The sequence below is a fragment of the Carassius auratus genome, chromosome 14 (assembly GCF_003368295.1).
Source record: "Carassius auratus strain Wakin chromosome 14, ASM336829v1, whole genome shotgun sequence".
Lineage (NCBI taxonomy): Eukaryota > Metazoa > Chordata > Actinopteri > Cypriniformes > Cyprinidae > Carassius > Carassius auratus.
In genome coordinates, this window is record NC_039256.1 from 18,577,902 (window position 1) to 18,602,001 (window position 24,100).

General features: G+C 38.4%; 1 protein-coding gene across 1 annotated transcript in view; it reads right to left on the reverse strand.

The window, feature by feature from the left end:
- The window catches only part of LOC113113878 (catenin alpha-1-like), a 91,050-nt gene extending 67,207 nt beyond the window's left edge, over positions 1 to 23,843 (reverse strand). The window contains exons 1-7 of the mRNA XM_026280404.1: positions 23,536 to 23,843; positions 21,186 to 21,294; positions 20,898 to 21,093; positions 15,339 to 15,505; positions 10,749 to 10,868; positions 9,204 to 9,473; positions 2,972 to 3,175 (exon numbers count right to left, since the gene is read on the reverse strand). Of these exons, the coding sequence (XP_026136189.1) occupies positions 2,972 to 3,175; positions 9,204 to 9,473; positions 10,749 to 10,868; positions 15,339 to 15,505; positions 20,898 to 21,093; positions 21,186 to 21,290 (1,062 nt within the window). The 5' untranslated portion in view covers positions 21,291 to 21,294; positions 23,536 to 23,843. The remainder of the gene's footprint in view (positions 1 to 2,971; positions 3,176 to 9,203; positions 9,474 to 10,748; positions 10,869 to 15,338; positions 15,506 to 20,897; positions 21,094 to 21,185; positions 21,295 to 23,535) is intronic.
- Between the last annotated feature and the right edge of the window lie 257 nt (positions 23,844 to 24,100).

The following is a 24,100-nucleotide window of genomic DNA, read 5'->3' on the forward strand; positions in this document are numbered from 1 at the left end:
TTAATTTATAGAATATTAAAGTCTGTTTCACACAGCTGTCGAAAGGCACATCCAATCAAACCTCTCATCCAAAAGAGAAATTTGGAGAAATTTTCCTAGAATTAACTTATTACTGCCTTAAGCAGGTAAATATTTGATGACATTGTCTTCAATTCTATAATGTCAATGCATCATTTTGCTTCAAATTAATAAGGACATAGTTCCAGTTGGTGGTCTCAATTTGGGTTTGAAAAATGTAAAAGGCAGAAAAAAGGAGCCACTGCTATGCTAGCTAGCTAAAAAGAGAGAGGGAGGTTTAAGGAGCAAAACTCCTTCAACAGCACAGTCTCAGCTGTGAGAGCCCATATGCCGTCTGGCCAATATGTCCTTCTATCAAACCAAGTCACTTCAAACAAGGCAGTTCCTTTATTCCAGGAGAAATCATATGGCTAAAAATTGAATTTGGGACACCAATTAAATCTGTATTATTGCGGGGCCTTCAGAGTTCATTTAACAACCCAGACAGAGCATAAATTGAATGTGAGAACAGTTATTCATTCCAACAGAGGGAGGAGGAGCTGCACCTGTCTTTCTCAAATCGAAATCCAGCCTATTGCAACCGATACATTCCTCCATTCAGCAGAGAATAAAAGAGTAAGAAAGACTGAGGGAGAAATCTCTTTACTATCTGATAAGGAAATCCTGAAAGACTATTAAAAAAAAAAAAAATTAAGACTTCTCTTCCCTTAGAAGTTCAGAAATGCCCGTCTTTTAGCAATATGGCAAAACATCTTACGATTTTATACAATAAATAAACATTTTAATCATATCCACCAATAAAGTGCAGTCACTCTCTCTCAGAAAAAAGATTAAAATAAAATCATCTATATAATATCATATTATTTGAATAAAATGAACATTGATTTTATCCAGCAAGAATGGATTACATTTTCTATCGAGTCAACTGCAGCCTTTGCAAGCAAAAGCTCTCAAAGTTTTGGAAGAGAGCTCGCAAAAGGTAACGCCAGGCAAAGTGCCGGCCAAAGCATCCATAGACTCCAGGAGGCTTTAGTCCAGAGGTAGTCGAAAAGACGGACATATCATCTCCCTCATCTGTTTCTCCTGTCTGAACGAGTGAGCAGCCAAAGCGCTGTCATGTCAGCTGTGCTTCAGGGCTGAGGAGCAGCGTTTTGTGTGTTGGGGCAGACATGCTGCAAAGACCCAGTCAAGTAGAAAACCTGTTTGGAAACGACCCGGACACTGCTTGGATGAATCTGTGGCTAAAATAAACCAGCAGCACCAAGGATGAGCAAAAAAAAAAAAAAAAAAACATCACAGAAACGTTCGTCTCATGGATGGCGCTCATCTGTATTCAAAAGACGGCTCTGTCATTCATCTGTTTAGGGACATATGGGACTGCTCTGTGTCATTTAACTGAGGAGGGACATAAAATAAATAATAATAAAAAAGTCTATACATAAGCTGGGGTTTCTATAAAAGGTCCTGTCCAATTATATTAGCCTTTCCAATGCAGTCATGGTAGCACGGCTAATTTTGGATGACATGGCAAGCTTATTACACAGATAGCTGCATATTAGTGATTACTATCACTGCTGGAATCAATCTGGTATGATTTTTCCATTCCAGGCATGAGCACTCTTCACGAAGATCACTTGAAATGGCACTGGAAATCGAATGTGTAATTTGACTTTTATTGAATGCTTGTACCTTATCCATGCCAAACCTCTTGCTAGATGTTATCAGACAGCCATTTTCAGGCTCTCACACTGCAGTGTTAAAAATGGACGGTAATGACAGAGGCGCTTGCTCACTATCCTGGTCTGGAATTACACAGAACTAGCAATGAGCCATCTGGAGTGTGTCAGTGCAGGTTCCCCAGAACACTGATGTGTTTCCAGACAGAGCCGAGGACCTGCTGCTTCCTGACGTTTCTGAAGACTGACATAAATAGTCGCTGACACCTGCGAGACATCGCCTCCCCGAACATCATCATCAGCAGTTTGTGGCACAACACCACTTCGGCTGCCCACACACCGCTATTAACGTGTGACAGAAAAATTATGTTACTGTGTGCTAGGGGGCGAAGAACTTATTTGAACTGAGTTAACCCATCAAGCAGAAAAAATTACTACAAAACCGATTTAAGAGGGGAGTAGCATACACAAATACATATATAAACATACATTTATTAATCGCGCAGCTCTGGGAGCAGCCCTTACTAGATATCTAGAAAGCAACAGATTTGTAGTTATTTCCAACAAACAGATGGAATGCAGTACCACGGCAGCCAAGAACAACAAATCTGATTGGCTGCTTGGAAACAGAAAGATTACTCCATTTGGAAATAACACGAAGATGTGGAAAGAGGCTTGTTAAAACAAAGATCTGTCATGTAGGGAAATGTACGGAGAAAAAAAAAAAAAAAAAAAGAGGTAAGATACGACATTCAGTGCGTGTTAGAAATCGAAAAAATAAATTGGAAATGAGTGTAAGTGGAAATGAGGTAGGGTTTTAACCAACACTTCTTTAAACTACTCAGAACTTTCTTTGGAAAAAAATAATAATTCTGTGACTACAAGATAATAAATGGAGAAACAAAAAAGGAAAACAAATGGAATGAAAGACTGAAAAGAACAAATAAAACCAATACTGGTGAGCAAACAAAGGGAATTATTTGAAAACAACAGCAGTCAAACAATTCCACGCACAGATCAGTATCTCAGGAGGGGGCTTGCGTGTACTGAACCCCTCTTATCAAAAGTTAGGCAAGACTGGAGGTCTTTATACAACACTACCCAGCAAACGTGATGTGTGCACTGTCCCTGAAATAAAACTCCACTCTCCTTCCCTGCAGGAGAGCGTCTGTCTCAGGTAGCAGGTGGGTACCCAGCATCGCCATTCAGAGATGTGGGACTGTGGAAGGGGAAAAGCAGTAAACGAGAAGGAAAAACAATGTTTGACGTGCACTTACATTGCCCATGTACTCTGAGAGCAGATCCTGTAGCGCCTGTCGCACAGAGTTGCATTCGGCCACGATGCGCTCCCGCCGGTCGTCACGTGTGCAGGAGGAATCAGCCATGAGGGCGGCGCCACTTATGATGCTTTCCAGACGCTCCTCGAGAGAAGGCCGGAACCTCTCCTCGTTGAAACTCAGCGGGTCCACGATGATCTGCTTCTGCAAGGGGAGAAAAAGAGACAGAATAAATCATAAGATGATTAAAAGTAGGAGGACGACGACAGGAAGATTAAGCACTTTCTCTGAATTAATGCACTAAAATATTGCCATTCAGCGTTTCTCTGCAAAACAGGGGGTGAGATTTATGATTTCACATACCAAATATCCAACTTTAAAAGACTTTGACAGTTAAACGGCAGTCATTATTGGCTGTGCGGACTGAAGAGGATTTTGGAATCTATCTCCCTGGACTCCGAGGCACAAACTGTGATGTTCATTAACTGGACGAATCAATAATTCACAAGATCTGAGATGATGGTCTGGGGCTCCTGATGCAATTTCAGGCCAACGGCTTTTGCTCAATCAGAGGCTGCATTAGTTTGCCTGTGCACTTCCTTTTAAATCAACTCTATGTAACAGACGGCATCTGAAAAGCCATTTGTACTGTCTTCTGGGGATGAACAGGGGAAAAATATATAAAGCAAGCGGGACAAAATCAAGCTTAACTGCAAATTATGTAAGATCACAGACTCTTATCTCGTATGTGGTTTTCAACAGAGAGAACTGCTTTGGTAAACACTTTAGTACAAGTGCATCTTTAAGGCTACTAACCCTAAACGGCAGAGCAATCGCATTTCAGCCTAGGGCAACAAAATGCAGTTGCGCATATAAAACACTTCTATTTTTCCCTCCTTGAGCCAGGATGACATTTGAGATGTCCCTACATGTCCTCTGCTTGGTACACTCACTTGGGGACATCACACTCCCCCTCTCAAAGAATAAACTTGTCAATGTGTGGTGCAATTAAAGAGACAGGAGAGACAAATGTGCCAGAAAAGCGATAGCTGCCTAGAAAGAAAAGAAAAAAGGTGGAACAGCTGCAGGCGGAGTTAATCTTCATATTCAACAAATATTATACATTATTCAACAATTCAGTTGTTAGAATCGGAGTTTATTAGCCTCATCTCATCTGACCTCCTTTACTTGCGTGTCACGTTGGCATGGCAACAAGCCTCTCTCTCTGACTCACTGCAAAGTTGCTCCGGCTTCAAATTAAGCAGCAAGAAGCGATGTGGAAAAAATGTGCACGTGTGCAGAAGTTTCTGCACGGTCACCAGGAAATTAAAGTAGCACATGATCTGAGGTACCGACATTCCCCATCTCATATGAGCGCACACCCAACCACTTTTATGTTAGTTAAACAATATATGTAATAAAACATATGCAATATTTTGATGCACTGACTTTTACCCTTTGTAAGCTAACGCGACATTGCCCATAGCGTCACCCAAACTATACACGAAGGCCAATATTTTCTGATGACTGCTTTAGTTTTAACCAGGGCTTTTTGTTGCTCAGGGCCCCTGCCACATTCAAAGCAATACAGATCCCAACAGCCAGGATTAAGAGAAGCAAAGCTAGTTTAACAACAATTATGGGAAACAAGCCTTGGTGATGCTTGATGTTTTCATTCTGTTAGCCACAAGGGCAGTTGGCTTAGCAGCCTTTCACAAAGAATAGAACAGAAGTGTTTCGAGACGTGCCTTTAAAGAGTTAAGCAGAGAGTTGTTGAAGGGAAAACATGACGCAAGTAAACTCCACAGAGTGAGCTAATTGTATAATTCAAAATTGTTTCGCATTTTTGTACGGATTCAGCATTTTATGATTTCACTTATCTATGAAAATTATCTTTTAAAATTATTTCTGCAATTCTCAATTTAAGTAATCTAGTAGGCAAAATGTCAACACAGGGCTAACTGACATTCAGTAATACAAAACTAAGAGTATGATGATGATGATATATCAAAGAAAGAAGGTACTACAGCAGCAGTTCAGCTTTCTGTAGATAGATCTGATGAGATAAGCTCCATACTAGGGCTGTGCGATTAATCAAAAATCGCAATAAAATCATGATTTGAGCATGCACGATTACTAAATCGTTTTATAGCACTCTAACTGGTTTTCTTTTGGAAATATGTTTCAAATTTATAATGAATGCATTTATGACGGTAAAAAACTGAAATCGCAAAACTGGTAAAAAAAGATCATGATAGGTTTTTTGTGTCCATATTGCACAGCCCTACTCTACACAGCATTTTAAAAATCCCTAAAAAAGCAGCAAGTAAGGCATAAAAACAGGGCCGATCACATAGTATAGCACAATCAATATAATGGATGTCCGAGGGCTCTGATAACTCTAGCAGCCGCAGGTACACTAACAAGCTGCAGGCAACTAGAAATCTCAACGTGCTTTGTGCAGAGTTTTGATTGGCTAAGAGAGCAAAAAAAAAAAAAACGGACATTTGTTTCACTTACAATTAACCATGTTACACGGTTAGTCTTGGGTCACCACAAATCCATAGTTTTGAAAACTCTTAATTCATTTAAAGCAGCTCAGATTAATATGAACCATAAGCAAAAATAAATAAATCTAAAAACAATTTTGTTGTATCATTAAATTTTGTCACAGTGCATCCTGCTGCCTGTCTTCACATGATTAAATTATCACCTCCTAATGGTTTTGAGATGAAAAGGACAAGAGAACAGCAAATGACAAAGGCCTGATGCTGTGTAATCCAAAACTGAGTGTAAAACAAAGAGGAATGATACAGGTGATAAGTCAATCGACAAATGTGACAATGCATCTTGGAATCCAGTCAGAAGCAGAAAAAAAAAAAAAAAAAAGTATGTCAGTTCATTGTTGTAGTATGAAGAGGGATAATTGCAGCGTGTAAAAGGGAAAAAGGGAATGAGAGATGGGTGGAAGGGAGAGAAAGAGTGTGAACAGAGAAACTGACTCATGCTACTACACCTACAGCTCTGTAGATGACTAATGAATTCTGCATTAATCTATCAACTTCCAGATGTACTCGCAGTCAAGTGGGAAGATGAAAAAAAAACTGGTGATTTCATCCTACGAGAGTGAGGAAGCAAAAAGAGATGATATATATATATCTATATATATATAGATATATATATATTAGATATTTTATATACTCGTATAAATTCCTTGTAGGTTACTGAGCATGTGAGCCCCAGAGACAGCAGATTTTGAAGATCAGAGCTTTCTAAAGTCCCTGAGCTCAGAACCAACAACCCCAGAGACAGTTTGGAGAAACTAAAGAAGCACAAAAACTCACAAAACAAGACAATAACCCATTTCCTCAATAATTAAAGGCCCCAGAACTAGGGATGAGTGCGCACTTTTGCAGAAGACAAAGAAAATCAAACTGTGAAAGAACAGAGTGACAGGGTTTTGATTTGATATGCGAGAGCTCTCTTTAGCAGAGCGATGCCACTTCTGATACCACTGTGTGCAAAACTGAGCAATGAGCAAGCCCTCTTGCCACAAGAGATGGAGACAAGTATCTCTGGTGACTGATTTGTTGCAAATTTAACAGGAGGATGCCGAGGAGGTTGACCTTATTGACTTTATTCATATTGCCCAGGCAAATATATGATACATTATAACAATTGTTGAAATGAGCTGAATCTAATAGAAGCCCTCTAATTAGGGATGTTAGAGATTAAATTATGTTGTGCTAATCTCTTAAAGCCTTCCCTCATCATTTCATGACTGAAAGCATTCATTTCAAAGCAGCAAATAAAAACAGTATATCCTGTACATCAAGAGCAACAGTCTGTAAACACTCCTCTAGCATCTTCAAGCTTCATTTGCGGCACCTTCTTCAGTTAATGCAAAAACTACAGATTCAAACATATTGTACTGGAGATCAGCAGAGAGTTTTAAGATGTTTTTATGCTGCTGTCCATCAGCAGGATGGAAATTAAACACCCACTACCAGAAGTATTTTTTTTTCTTGACAAGGCAACTAAATTGACAACTTCGGAGAAAATAAAGTGTATAAAATAGGGAAGTGCGATATGACCATTTTTGATCATGGACGATCTGCTTTTGAAGACATATTGTAGTATCGTGCTACTGCTCACCTCCATCTAAATATACTATAAGTATAGTAAGGCTGCACAATTGATCGCTTGCGATGGTCATGTGTGTCTCATCAGTATAGCCGGTTCTGTGATTAGTACTAAATATCCATCCCCTGTTTTCAAATGGAATGGCACTTACTACACAGAGCCGTAGTTCACTGACAAGCTACGCAATACCGCGCCATAATCGCATGCAGTTATGAACGTGATATTGGGTAGCTTGTCAGCAAACTACGACTCTGTATATTAAGTGGCGCTCCATTTAAAAGCAGGTGATGGACATTTACTGCTAATCACAGAACAGGCTATACTGACGAGACACTCATGACAATTGATGCGATTAATCGTGCACCCCTTTTTTTTGTTCAGTGTGTCGCAGTAATCCCTCATCATGAATGCTAAAGCATTGTTGTTGTAGGGCCACAAATATTTTCCTCCATTGTAAAATTACACCTAGCAGGACCAATAACCATTGCCCCCCTTTAGTTTTAGCATGTTTGAAGGCTTGAACAAAAGGTACTTCTGTGCTCCTATTGGCCAGTGTCATAGTTGTGATGGAACTAGTGTATGATGGGAAAAAAAAAAAAACATGCAAGTTTTTTTTTTCTTTTTAGATATTAAGGTGTTTTAAATATTTACCGGAAAAAAAAAAGTAAAAAAAAAAAAAAAACAGCTTAAATGCCTTGTTCAATTCAATTTCACAGGCATAAGCTAAAAGAAAAAAAAACGCTGGTAAAATTCTGAATTTAGCGGTCACTGTGGCTAATGGAAAAAATAAAAGTTAACTTCCCAACCTGTCCATCAGGAACAAACTATTCAACAATATCTATTACTTAAAACTACAGGTTGCATTTGCTAGACCAACAAATTCAAAAGTAATATGTGCAGGCACCTTATGCACAAAACACAGTTTGTACCATTATAACCTACTTTTTTCCTTTTATAAGATCTCTATGGCAACATTTCAGTTCGTGCATATCATTTGAATTTATTATTTCACTAACTGATTGTTTAAAATGTTGAGAGTGCAACAGACCAAACACGGTGAGACTAATGATTTGCATCCTATTTTGGAAGGAGCCTAACTGTTCAAAGTGCAAACAAATGAAGGATAGCTAATGATCACTTGCTACCCTTAACCTCACATTAAATTTAGAGACTCTGATCTGAACCATTTAAAACATTTCACAACAGGATATAAATGTACTGCTTAGTCAAATTGTCATGTTTTTTCCCATAAGTTCTTGGTGTTGACCTGACTCAACCCTGCAACAAAAGTTCAAACTCATGAAAGACTCTGAGGTCAGTAGCTCAGCTTTGTTTGGACATACAAATGTAATCTGATCCAATCCTGGATTACGGTCTCCTAGACACAATTCAATCACACACTGGATGTGTCAACAACTCGCTGCTCTCACGCTCTGTTGATAAAATTGTGTGGAGCAGTTGCAGAGGGTGATGGAACAGCTTTTAGATCCTACACACAATATGCCCATCTTCACCATTGGCTTCATAACAACGTTGCACTTTTCACAAACCCAAAAGCAGAAACTGACCAAAAGTTCCAAAAGTCAAGACATTTTTAGCCTAAAGCCTGATCTTTCTGCAGACCTTATGAAGATAAAATATTGATTTAGCAATTAAAGAATTTTTAACACATTAAGTCAAGCCTAAGGTCTGCAAGGAGCTGCATATTTCATAACTCTTCGACATAACCTTTTCCATGAATTCTGAATATTTCACGATCTATAATCCAATACCTAAAGCTGGACCAAGCTGTTCACTGCCTTTTCACACCCTTACTGAAAAGCGCATAAACCTTCCTGTTGCACCTCAACACAACATGCAATATGGCATCTGTCCCAATACAACGGGCAAAAAAAAAAAACACCCATTCCCTAAATTACAACGCTCACAGAGCACATTCCCTTCAATTAGAGAGAGGCCAATTCTCAGTTTAGTCTTGGTCATGTTCCTGAATGACAATTCTTCACTGACACAGCTTATTAGCTAGCTATTTCTGTCTGGATCAGAGAAACTGGCCCAAAAATGTGACATTCAAAGCCCACGGACTTACATCAAAGTTGTTGAGGGCGTAGGCCAGCTCTCCTCCACCTGCAGACTGGGAGAAGCTGGAGTCCTCGCTGCTGGCAGCCTGAGCTGCATTAGATATGCCGGAGACAGCGTGCTGCAGCTGCTTGTAGATGAGGTCCCGGTTGGCCTTGTACGCGGCCACGTCTGGGTGCTGCAGACAGGCATGAGAAGCAGAGTACAGCATGGGAACATTCCTCTGAAGGATGCCGCGAGCCGCCGCCATTTGGTCCTTGTGATGGACGTCCTTGAGTTCCTGTCATATGAAGAGGGAGAGTTCAGTGGTGATGCGACAGGCCTGTCATAATAAGGACATTAAAGAGAGCCCCCAAGGGCCCACACATGCTCATAATCAGATCATGATCATACAGCCTGGCAAATATGCCATGCAGAAACACGTGCCATGTGGAACCAAATTAAATATGATAACTTCTGTTAAGTGAGCACACTGGGTAATTTCTCTACTTTTTTTATTGCCAGTGTACATAAAAATGAGTCAGAACAAACTTTTTTTTTTCTTCAAGCCATAAGTGTCACATTTTTAAGATGACGTGTCAAGTTAATAATCAATGGCCTGCTCCATACGCACTCCGTCTAGCTGTTTGCAAGAGGGAATGCGTCCTGCGTGAACGCCCTCTAATCTCTAAAGTGTTGCTGTTCCTGCCCCATACTTAAAGTCAGTGTGCAGTGTTGACACAAATTGCTGTCTGTCAGAACACAAGTTACAGTCAGAAAACAGACTTTGTGTCCAGTTTGAGTATAGTTGACACAGGATTCTGATCTATGTGAAATGTTTTGAAGATGAGAAAAAAAAAAAAAAAAAGGGACAATTTTTGTGTTTCATGATCGATCTTTGCTGTCAAATCTGAGATCTCCCAAGTGTGGACTAGCACTCACTGAAAATGACTTCTGTTCTCAGTGGAAAAAAGCCTAACTCCTGAAAAGGGAGTAAAAAAAAAATAAAATAATAATACTTTTTTCACAAATAAAAAAAAAAAACCTTGGGAGGGAGACTGTAGCATCTGCCAACTGATTCACAAAAGTATCTTCTTTAGAGGGCCCAATGTAGCATGAGAGGGGAAATCATGCTGAATAAATAAAATGAACAGCTCTACTCCATATTCGAATGGAGAAATAATTAGCATTGTCAAGATATAATAATCTCTCTCTATTGCAAAGCAATGTTCTTTCTATAAATCAGTGAGCTCACCTGGAAAATTCAACCTTGAAATCAATCACTGCTGAATACTGCTCATCCTGATATGCCACAAGAAATCTCAAAGACCCAATTCTCATATCATTTAAATGGATTTTGTCACTCTAGCTGCTCCAACCCAGTTTGCTTTCCCCTCCCCGACCGGTACAAAGAAGATAGTCCGTGCTAACATGCATTAAATCTTCAACCATTACTACATAGCTCCTCATTGTACATGTGGGTGGAGGATGTAATGCTATTCGAAGTCCGTACATTGGCAAATGAAATCTCTTCAGATTATGAGAACATTGGGTACGAGGAGTGGCTGCATTTTACCTGCTGCCTCTTGGCTGCCATCATGTTCAGTTTGTCCACCTCTGGTTTCAAAGCTTTGTACTGGATACCCAGGTCCTGCTCAGTGCCAGCGTTACGCACCTTCACCAGGCTCTCCTCAACCTGTGGGTCAAATATAATAAACCATTAAAGAAAAAAAAAGCCTTAATCTACAGTCTATGTTTTAAGTGTGACATTTGAAAATCATTCATCCGTTCATGCTTTGTATTTCTTAATCACCATAAAACTATTAAAAGGCCCTACTGGGATATATTAATATTTAGAACTTATTGTGAGCTTTTCCTCTTTCTATTGATAGAAACAAAAGAAAGCACTGAAGAGAGGGTGAAAGATCAGACTTTACTAGCTGGACATATAAAACATCTAAATACTACGTAAATATTTTGTTTACAATTATTTACAGTATATGCACACTAACAAAGATATAAAAATGTACATACACATACATTATATACACAAATGCATTGATTACTTTGCTAAAATAAGGAGAAAACTAAGCTGTTCAACAAAGTGTCTCAATATGAAATTGTACTGAAAAAATGATTAGTGACAACCAGCGAGACAGAAAATCTGAGACCAACATTCAAACTGTAATCAGTGCAACTCAGTGCAAAAAAAAAATATATATATAATAATTCTCTCTCATGATTTTACCTTTCATAGGTTTATTCTAATTCAACAAATACATTTGCCACATCATTAGTACATAATGATAAATATTTCATGGTCACACAAGCACACTTAAAAGCTTCTCATTTGATCATTCAAGCTGAGCTCCCAGAACGATCCAATGAAAAATAAAATAAAAAAGCAAGAAAAACAGCACCTACTCTTCCACAAGAAAGCTTCTGCTTCCACTTCCATCATGAACTTCAAGTGAAAAAAGCTGGCATAAGCCCTAATCAGGCTGTAATTGTTTCTCAGGGGGACGCAAGTGATTTTCATCATTTACCGGGGGTAGTCAGTGATTTAATTGCCGTCCGAATCCAGGATGTCAGTGTTTTTCCTCTCACCACCACTGTAATAGTCCCCGGCCGAATTACATACCACTTTCTCACAAACACCAAGGTCGTGAGTCATTTTAATCGCTGTCCGAATCAACATCTGACCTACGTGAAGAAATCGATTCAAAATTCCATGCTTAAACCCTTTTTGAGCACTCCCGAACACCGTAAGGTACGTTAACTGTTGTACTTCGGTTTAATTTGCATGCATATTTCTAAAATGCTGGAAAGTATTTTCAATACTGACCATAACTGCTCACAGCGGCTGGGAGCAGCAAGAGAAAAGCAGGCAAACATTCAAAATGGGTCTTATGGCAGCAAAAGGTATGCAATACAATTTTAAAATGTGTATTATAAACTGATATATACACATACCTATATTGCATATAATTATATACAACTATAGCTCATCGATATATCATTTTTAAAATGAAGATTTAAATAATGAAATGCATAGGATTATAGATTTATAAAATAGGCTTGAAAAATACATTTTACATAGTAAATACATACATAGTACATATAGTACATAGTATTTTAAATGCATTTTACACAATAAGATTTAATTTAATTATAAAATTAATTGTATTTTCAGCAGACAATTGTGTGACTGGTCACGTGAGCAGTGCGTTCCTGGGTTCGTAGAATCACAGAACTCGCTCCTCCTCTGTAAATAGATCACCACCCGAATCCATGAGGTGATATGTAAATGTATTTTTACAGACGGCCACAATTACCTTCTGAATTGGGCTATAAAAACCGAAATTCTAAGACTGAAAAAATAACCCACCTGTATCATCATACATTTACAATGAAGGGGGCTTTTCACAGTCATGCCAACATGGTGAAATCGTTGTGCACAAATGTGACAAGACCTCTCTACTCTGCATAGGGACTACACAAAGTGTGATTCAATTGTGTGTTGTTTGCAGAAAACAGAGAGAGGATGTAATCTAGTTTGTTCCAACAACCTATAGACTAAATGCAAACAAATCTAATATAAAACCGAGGTGTATGTGAGAAACAAATTTTAGGCTACAGGAATGCTGGCAATATCCAGATTCCATGCAGGGCTTTCTTTTTAAATATGAACCGTTAACATTCACACATAGTAACTGGGTTTGCTGTGCATATAATTACTTTTGGAGGAAGTTCAAGAAGAGTTGGGAAGTAAACCCAGAGGGTAATAAAATCACTGACACCAGTGCAGATGATGAAGGGGTAAATAGGACTAAACTCAGGCAACTATTTGTGTGCTTTACCCAGCCTTCTGGACCAAAGCCAGTTCTCTGCGGTACTCCCTTTGGCTTTAGCTTTTTCTCAGATCCAGAAACTGACGAGGGGTAGAGATAAATAATAGGGTTATAAAAGGACATTTGAAATCAGTGGTGGACTAAGTCTAAGTGATACAGCAAGATACAAAAGTTCAAAATAACCTTGCTATCAGCCAACTAAGATTGTAAACATTAGAACCAGTTATAAACATGAACACATTTTGGCTTATTTCCAGCTCAAAACTTTGAGTTTGAAAAAGTGTCATATTTCAAAAAGACCAGACTGATACTTTGCCAGAGAGTTTCTGCTGGTTGGCATGATGTGAGCCACTCCAAAATGAAATGGAAATTGCTGGGCACATACTCTGTCCATTTTCACATAACCCCTCCAGGCATGTCTAGAGTGATCAAAATGTTAAAAGAATCATTCACCCAAAAATGAAAATTGTGTCATCATTTACTCTCGACAGACACCAAAGGTTCTGGCATTTCTTAGAAGTGAAACGTGACATGCAAATAAATATGCATATGCATTAAAGAGATTTGTGAGCTACAGCAGAGGGTTAGATGAATAGTGGATATAATGACTTAAAACTAATGCATGGCTTCAGAAAACTTGTATTATAGGGTGAGAATCATATAGACCACTTTTATAGGTACTGTTTTAAGACTGAAAAGCCTATGGTTATCATATATCATGGAAAACAGCATCTCTGGTTTAATCTCCACACAGGTCTGGAACTACACTAATCTTCCAAAGTTTGGGGTCTGTAAGATTTTCAATGTTTGTAAAAGACGACTCATGCTTACCAATTCAATTATCCAAAAACAAAGTCATACTGAAATATTACATTTTAAAATACATTTTATTTATCTTATGGCAAAGCGGAATTTTTAGCAGCCAATGAAATTTGATTTTGATGTTATTATTATTCACTTCAGAAATCTTTATAATTCGTTACTCAAACATTTATTTTTATTTCATGTTGAAAATAATTGTGCTGCCTAATTATAATCAATATTTTGGGTGATTTTTTTAATTACAATAATTAGACAATATTTTGTCGAAAGATATGTATGACTTTTCTGGACCTTAACAGTGTACCTTCCTTGGCAGTCTATGGGACAGTCACAAGCCTCTCGGGTTTTTATCCAAAAACACAACACAAAGCTTTTATGGTTTTGGAATGACATGACTATTTTAGAAGGAAACCGACTGTCTTCACAAAATGTTCAATATCATTTTCATTGCATCTTGCATAAAATTCCTGATAAAGCAGCATTTGTGAGCAGAGTGCTTCATTCATACAGCCATTACCAGGGAACCCTCTATCACTCCCGCAGTAACACCACCACACTAGAACTGTTTAATCCATGTGACTTCGGCCCCGTCCACACGGAGACGGAGTTTACCCCAATCCGATCTTTTTTTTCCTAGTCTCAAGAAATATCCGCGTCCACACGAAACCGCATAATGATGTAGTATACATGCCAGACCAGTATGTGGCGCTGTAATTCTGCCACAGAGATACACTAAAAACAGAGAAGAAGACTTGGACTATGCTCATAAACCTTGCGCGTGGTACACAAACTAACAAGGAACAATACATTTATTAATCAGTGTTAATGTTAATTAATAAAAAGACAATCGTTCAGTGTTTGTTCATGTTTTTGTTGCCGTTACGTGACGTAGAGGTGTCTGACTAGGGGGGAGACGTGGGCTGATGACATCATCGTTTCAGAAAATATACGGATTAGCCGTCCAGATGAAAACGCAAAGACGGCGTTTTCAAATTTATCCACTCTGGGACCCGGTTTAAAAAAAATAGCGGTTTCACCTGATGAAAACGCCGGATCCGTGTGGACGAAAAGCCTATCCGATAAAAAATGTGTGCATATTCACAGAAACGCGTCTCCGTGTGGACGGGGCCTTCATCACGTAATGAATGTGTGTACTACGTAGGTATTTGGTTTTGTTTTTGCAAAATACTTAAATGTCAAATTGCACATCTTTAAAACAACAATTATGATATAATCTCAGATGATATCTCTCACATCCCATGCCTAATGTGTTTCTGGAAAACAATACACATTTTTTCAGTTAAAATACCAACTTACTGTAATATTTCTTTACTGTCATTTTTCATCAGTGTAATGTATGCTTGCCTGAATAAAAATTATCAAACTTACTGGCAAACCTTTTAACTTTAGTGTATGAGAGCTTTAGCAAACAATAACAAATTTTGCTTTTTGGTGAACCAACCTGTCAAAGGGTACGTGTGTGCATGTCTTACCAGTTTGAGCTGAAGCAGAAGCTGGTACACATCAGCCATGTCTGCCAGTACAAGCAGATGAGTGACAGCAGAAAGAAGGGCACGTGCAGCACGGACCATGTTGCCTCTCTTCACTGAAGAACAGGGATCCTCTGCAAACTCTCCTGAGGCCAACTTCATGGATTCTCCTACAGAAAAAGAGTCATGCACAGCGTCTCATTACTAGTTTTAATTCGTACATTCATACCCTTCATGATGCAAGAGTAGCAAGGTCAATGAAATGATCATTTCCTAATGTGGAAGTCGACATCACAGATAATTCAACATCTAAAGATGCAATTACTTCCAAAAAGGCCTTTTGAAATGCCAAAGACTGGGACTTAATTATTGTCCTGTATTTGATTAAATCTGCTTCTGTTAATTGCCAATGATAATACCATCCAAGGTCACTTGAAAGACAACACAAATACATGACGTACAGGAGGATCTTTAGTGGCAACCCGACCTCACAAAACCAAGTAAACAATGAGCATGATGGGAAAAACATCAATAATACCCTGAAATAAAGGGCTACCCTGTGAACTGTGAGACTTAAACCAACAATTCCACCCTGCAGTCTGTCATAAGAGCCAACCACTATACACAAGAACAACCACAAGGTGAAATATAGAGCTCATCACCAGGCCAGCAGGTTTTCATGTTCAAGGATAAATGCCAGTGGTTAGGGGGGTGACAGGCTAATTGCATTAGGATGTCATTTCGTGAAAATGTTAGATGGAGAGGCAAGTCAGAAGCACTGAAACATGGTGGTGAAAGCAAAGACTTGATTCATCTCTACTCATAGCCAGAGCTCTGTGACACATGCTAGCACACCAAATGAGTTCTTTCAGTGAAGGTCGAGTCCCTGGGATAACACTGACGTCTTATCTGATGTGCCTGCGAAAGGGTGTCATCACTTGCCTTCACATCCCAGTTGGTTCATGTTGAAACCTTTTCAATGTGACAAAGCAGAGCATTTTAACTTTAGCTTAAAATACTAAAAATGAATAAGCACTGCCGTGTGACCACAAACCTCCAACTGAACTGAATGCACTCTTGCGGAACTCCGCATCCCACTCAAGCCATACATAAAAATAAAAAAAGCCAGCAATGACCCTGGCCAAGAGTGCAAGTAATAGCCAAGTTCATAACTAGACTCAACTGAAATTGACTTAATGAAAAGAGAAAATCAATTTGAGGGGGCAGTGAGTAAGAGCTTTGTGCTCAGGAGGGGGTCTCATTCCTTCCTTTGTTGATGTTTAGAATAATGTGCAGTGTTCCCTGATAACAGGAAGCAAGTCTCACAGAATGATGGCAACAAGATTTTCTGGTTATTGCGCAAGAGGTGGCTGCCACACACTGAATAGTATCTCTAAGAACCTTTCTATTTTACCCATCAGTTAAAAATAAATTCACAACACCATCTACCACACAAAAAGAACTAAGGTCTCTAGGACTGTCATTCCCTCCTGAGGGAGCAATCAATAAGACCATTTTCATGGGCCTGATAGTGATCAGTGCACCCATAATAAACTCACATCTATCACTTCTAAGGTAGCGCTCACAAGAGGACCACAGAGGCTTGTGATGAAATGTTGAAAGTGAAGAAGGCACAATTAGCATCCAGATACCTTGGAGGGAAGGAAGACGGCATTATCATTCCCAGCATCCTTCATCTGTCCCGCTGAAAGGTGCAAAGCAATCAAAATCAGTTTCTACTGTAAATAAGACGCATTCTACCCAGGAGACATGCTAATGTTGCATGTATACATGCAGCAGACAATTCTAGAGCTGTTAGGGAGAAAATCGTTCAAGGATTCAGTGGCTTCTAACTGCATTACCCAACGATTACATTTGTCTGGATCGCAGAACAGCTGGTAAGCCACAGCTGGGTACCAGGATCTCTTTTCAATCTAGGGAAGCTTTAACCCCACTCAATGGTGGCATTATCAGTCGAACCACGCAAGGTCGAGCAAAACTGCATAGCTGACAGTCTACGCCACAAGCAAGCTACAGCTTCTGGATTCCACAGCCAACGAAAGCATAGCAAAACCAATGTGACATTCCCCGGCATCACAGCAGCATGCTGGCCAGTGCTTGACAGATTTTACAGCCCAAACTAAGCCAATAACCACTGAGTGCAGAGTCTGAAACTGACAAAGATGTAATTCCAACAAGTAATAAGTGGGTTGAGCCTGCACTCTACATCTCAGAAGTGCAAAATGCCACACTCATTTCAAAAGAAGGGGGCATTCCAGTCAAGGAGGCTCACGTCAGCCACTCACTTTGAAAGAGAACGTATGGTGATGACTTTCTGGCTACAGGTTATTTCTGTCACAACCGACAGACTTGGGCTAAAGTCCTGCATAAGTAAAGTGTCGCCTTATCCACATCGGACATCACCTTTGACAACTGGCAGACTCCATGTATATATGCAAGTAAGTTGTTTTGCTCTTGTTTTCTCATTCTTGGCAACAGAGCAAAAATAAAAATATCTTGATGGATCAGCGCAACAAGTCAAGGCAAGCTGTTCGCTAAAGAATGTGACAATCCCTCCTCAGCAAAGGGAGCATAGCCATATACCCAATCAGTGTCAAAAATGCCATGCAAATTTACACCATAAACTGAAGGCCTCTAAACTCATACTGATATGATGAGGTTACTGCATCTTATTTAAGTCAAATGAAAATATGCGCTAACTAGAGTGCCACAGTGATCTCATTTCAATATCTGCAGGACTTTAATCAAAAATACTTGGAGCAAGGCATGCAGAAATGAGGAGTTGTGCAATCTGACAGGGTTAAACCCTGCTATTAACCGGTCTTCTCTATCCTCTTTTTGTAAGAAGCCATGGCAGAGATACCAGTGCTGTTCTGTAATGAGAGCGAACAACATGAGATTGAGTGAGGGGATATACAGGACAACAGTATTGGTGGGGGGGGGGGTTGTACACACTTCATTGCGTGATAGCAGCAACTCTGATAGCACAAGCCAAGCCCTCTTAATTCAAAAATCCATCCGCACATGCAGATAAGCAGAGATGGATAATGTAAACAGGAAGTGAAACCTCTGATTACAGCCATTACTCAAATTAGGATATTCAACCGTTTCTTGTAATAGGTTCAATGGCTGCAGACACTTTTGAACTTATCGTAGAGGTAGAGATGGGCGATTTTCCAGATTTTATTGAGTAATTTAAATTTATTGTTTGCCCTAATTTTATTATTTAGAAATCAAGGAATCATGATTTTGAACAAAAAAAAATATATATAAAAAATTCCAAATGTTAGAATTAGACACTTTGACAATATGCCAGTAAGAACAGCTAAGAGAAAAGAATGATCCAACTGCATGTCGGCGCATGTGATTTACCACTCACGTGTGACGCAATCTGTGAAGGACGTGGTAAAAGATCATTTACCCCTAGGCATCATTCACACAGTGCTTTTGTTTTGACAAGGATATGATGCAGCCAGTGGAATAGGTAAAGCATGCAAGAAGATGGGAGTGAACTTCTTTAAACTTGAGCGCAGGGTTTTTAAAATGGCGTTTCATGCATTAACTTTTTTTGTAGTACGCTAAACCCATGTTTAATTTTCATAAAGGTACATCTGTAATTAAAACATTATATAATTGAGTACATAAATGAAAGAGTAATCTTACCTGATGCGGATATAAAAATAGCCAGTATTAACGGTTTACGTGATCTAGCTCTTGATTTTATTATTTTTATTATTATTATCATCATCATCATTTCTTTCCCTGGAAGCAAATATATTAAACATGCACACGGTAAGAGCACCTATTGTAATTCACGCTGGCCAAAACATACAAGGAAACGTGTTATGAAATAAAATATCGCCAGCAATCACAGACATTCGCATTCAAATGGGATTAGTTTTCTCAGAGGTTCATGGAGTTTGCTGAAAAACAGTAATTTGCTCTGGAATTATTACAGAGGTTCTTTGAGAAAAACACAGACGTGGCAGACTCGGATGGGATTAAAATCACCAAGTACGTCTGTGCAAATTCTATAATGTCCCCCTGTAAAACTAGTCTCGTCCGAATGGGGCTAAACTACCTGCAGGATCCTCACATGTGATAGCCTAGTAGCCAGGACAACTTCTTTATGTTTACAGACGTGACGTAATGAAGCAGCATCATGCTCAAATTTCCCACAAAAAATTTCCCCCGTACCACTCAAATTTGAAAACATTATTATAAGTTGATGTGTTGTGTAGACTCAGGCTAAAGGCGATAGTTTTGAACACTGGCTGGTTATGTACTTGTTCAAATATTGATTTTGGATCATTTTTTGCCAATAAGCTACGGACTGCAGCTTTAAACAGCATAAGCATTGCATTACACAAAATAATGTTCTTTTTAGCAATGTCATAGGACCCCTGCAGCCGTTCTAGACCCACACTGAAACTGAACTAGAAGAGCATTAACTGCATGACTAACTATAGGTTAAAGACATTAAAATACAGGTATGCAAGTTTAAAGTATCAGTTTTGGTGTTTATTTATTCATCATACTGTTGAACTCTATACTATTTTCTCTCGTTATTACATAGGAAGCTTCAAAGACGACCGAGAAAACCAGAGTCTCAGGTCAGCTGTGACTTGAAGAAGTGAAAATGCATGTCCACTATAATCATGGTGTGAAAAATCTAATATCGTGACAGCCCTAATTGATGCATTTAATTCAGATTCAAAAATTCTGATTTTGATTTGATATATCAGGTACAGTACACATCTATTTTTCTTTAGGAAAACATCCTGTCAACTTAATGAAATATGACATAATAATCAGCACTCAACCGGAGTAAAAAAAAAAAAAAATAATATATATATATATATATATATATATATATATATATATATATAAAAACAGTTACAGACAAAGATTTAAACTAAAAAAATTGTGTATATCTATAAATAAATTTCTATAATTATGTTTCTACTCCAGTTTGTTGCTGAAATAACATTTAAAAGAGTGGCCCTCATAAAAACTTTTATTCAAACATTAATCATATCAAAGTCATATACTAACATACTCTGTAGTAAAAACATCACTTACAGGTTAAGTAAAAGAATAATAAATATCAATCATTTTATATATAATTAGTAAAATGCTCCTCTAGAATAATTTGTTCAAACCAATTAACAAGCTATGGGCATTTCTTGGGGCAAATGTAACGTTATGTTTCATGTTATTATACAAGCTGTTTTTACTGACGTCTTGCAGCGGCTAAACCACTGATTGAGCGATTACATGTGACATGAAACATTTCAGTACATCATACCATTTCTTTGAACATACTTTATGATGTTCATTCATGTGGATTTCAAACTATAACTAGCAGTACATCATAAGATGATTATTGGATAGACAGCAAGTTAAAGCAATGGATTTTTGTTCCCACAGAAAACAGAAAAACAGCATAACTAAAAGAATGATCTTGGAATTTAAGAACTGATATCAGTTCATCAAACTTAATATTGTCTACTCAACCCTAGTTAACTTTTATTTGCATACCTTGCTTGCGGACATCCTCCACTGCTGCAGTCAGCTCGTCCTTTAAGAACTGGCTCTCTTTAGCAATCTTCTCTCCTTTCTCCAGGAAGTTCTGGGTGGCTGTCTCCACAGAGGCTGCCAGAATGGGAGCCTTCTTGGAGCGGCCTTTCTTCTTGTTGGACGGTCCTTTGTTGCTAGAGTTCACAAGAGTGGTGACCTGCAATTGGTGCAAGAACAAATTGAAGTAAATGATTGACCTTTGGTGATTAATGCAACAACTGAGTGTGAAACCTGGAAAAGTAGTCTGACCTGGGTAACCAAGGGCTCCAGCAGTCTTTCCACAGCCAGTGTGCGGATCTCCAGGCTTTTGGGATCCCATTTGAAGTTGATGTTTGCAGTGTTAATGCTCGTCATGTTTCTGAGGAGAGAAAATGCAATCAATGGATTAAAAGGGATAGCGTGACAGACACAAACATGTGGCCTGGGGCTGTGTCTACTCTTTTATCAAATGAAATGTCACATGACAGACTCAATCTGTACGCAATCACTAATTATGTAAACAATCGACACTGCTATCCATAACAAACTCACACTTATGCCGTATGAGTTGCTCTGTTGCCCACTCTGCTATTTTCCATTCAAACAATGACTGCAGTTGTATTGATCAGCAATTTTGCACTGAAGGACAAGGATAATCAGCCTACCCCAAGGGCTCTGCTGATGTTGCAGGGGTCTGTCTGTACTAGACAGCCAGACTAAATGGACATTGTTTGCTATATAGGTCAGGGAATGCAGACAAAGTGGGCGAGGTCAGTGTTGCATGACCAACATACTGGAAATAAAACCTTGAATTTCAAATGTGTCTTACAAAAAGTTAGGACATTCATCTTTGGACCAAGAAAACTGAATAATTCATAAGTAGTTTTATAATAATAATAATAAAAATGTTTCAAAGAAATTAAACTAAATGAATAATTTCCATATATACAGGGTCATTTGTGTGGAAAATATTACTCTTTAGTTAGAATTAAAAAATTGCAGAACAAACAAGAACTACATAAAAACATCTAGAATTCTTCACATTCCAATGGAATGCAAGAATGGGATTCCAGAAGTAAATATCCATTTAATTAAAAGTCAAACTTATAGCCAAACTTGCTATAAGCAACAACATTTTCAATGACATAATGATTACCCAAGATTATTTACTCTTATTACTATTATTATTGTTGTTGTTTGACAGTCAGAATCTTGGTGTAAAACTAAATTATCCAAGATTCTGCAAAGAATCCTCTACCGACTCAAGATTTACAGGTCTCTGCCATGGATGACTGTTTGGATGGATGGATAAATTCAGCTGCATTCATACAGTGCAGTATGGGTATTCTCTAGCTATCGAGTGTGAATCGATTCTACACTCATTGTTGCAGTGCATTATGTGACTGAATGAGTGCACTTGATAACAGGCACCATTTCAGACACCACAACAACACATGGCTGCCCCCTCAAATACTGCCCCATTTAAAAGTATACGGGATTTAGGACATGGCCTAACTAATCAGAATAGTCATCTGGGAAAATGAAACCGGTGCTACATTCTTGTCTCACCTCACAAGGTTTGCTCACTTTTGTTTTACAAAATTGCAACTGGCCCCATCTTGTATCTCAATTATCCATTACTGACTATTTTATACACTGTAAGGAACATTTTCCTACCCGTAATCTCTGAAACAATATACAGGTCATTTAATAAAATTTTAAATCGGATCTAAGCCACGTAACTGTTATAATTATTTGACAAGTAATATAAATATACATATAACATTTTTTTGATAAATCACGTGTAAAACGGAATATTGTACAGCCAGTTAAACTTACCATAAAATAAAGCCAATGAGGGTTTATTGTGCAATAATGACAAACTGACTGTACACCATCTATTACATATCAACAGGTAGAGTGGTAAACATCATCACTGTTGTTATTTTAGAAAGACAACATATCTCAATAACTGTATGCATAGCCTATTTTTATACACCGCTAAGGGCAGAGCTCACATTAAGGGCCTGATCCATAGTTTGTGGTTTAGGCGGCGCCCTATACTCCTCAAATGGATTTAATTCTCATAAGTGCCTCAGACTATAATGATCATAGTTTTAAAAAAAAATAAAAAGGCTAAACATCCACAACAACAAATACATGCCCTGGTTTTAAAGGTTAAAAACACCTTTAAGAGTAAAAACTCCTGACACATTTGTCCGGATAAGAGACGTAACGTTACAGCTAACGGCTAACTAGCATTCCCTAACAAAGTTTTCAGGATAGTTTCTGTTTCATACTTAAGATGTTGTCGACTCTTTTTCCCTTTCATGGCCTATCTACATTCGTCAAAAGATTGCTAACAAAGCGTTTACAAGAAACAAGCCGGTTTTCATTTAGTGTAATATGAAACGACAAAGACAAAAATATCCCAAACATTCCATGAAGTAAGGAAACGAGCTAACAATGTTAGCCACAAACACACATTCCGCATTTCTGTCTCTCTTGTATTCACAATACAGACATAAGTTGAACCCAGTATGAAGCAAATTCACTTTTATATTGGTTATACTAAAAAAAAGTAATTTAAACTATCAAGACAAAAGCAAAACATACTCACCAAACTGTTGAAATTCCCGTCGGATTCAAAATGGAGAGGTGAGACTTTAAAAAAAAAACTGCGGTAAAGTTTTTTTTTTCCGCGGGTGTAATACCTCCCAGCGGCTAAATCACAGCCAAATGATATAATCCACTAAAACCTGACTAAAAGAGCCAGTTTGAGTGATAAATGTACGAGTTCGTCAAGTATTTCGAAGTGGTTTCGCTTTTTTCCAGCGCCTTGAATGTGCGGAGGCTGATGGCGGACTCCCAGCAGTTGCTCAGTGTTATCAGGTGTGTTTGGGAGTGGCTCGATACTCGAGGAAAGTTCAGCTGAGCTCAAATAGAGAACTGTAAAACACAATGCTATCAGATTAAAAGGTGCGAAAGGATATTTAAATGTGGCGAAATTTGTGAAGTGACTTTATTTAGATGATAGTTGCCTAAAAAAATGTAAAGAGAAAATTTAAAGAGGAAATGTGCATACTCACTCTCTCTCTCTCTCTTTCTCTCTCACTCAGTTTCAGTTCATGTGCTTTATTTATACAACAGTAGCCTACAGCATAGGCTACATTTGTTTTACATTC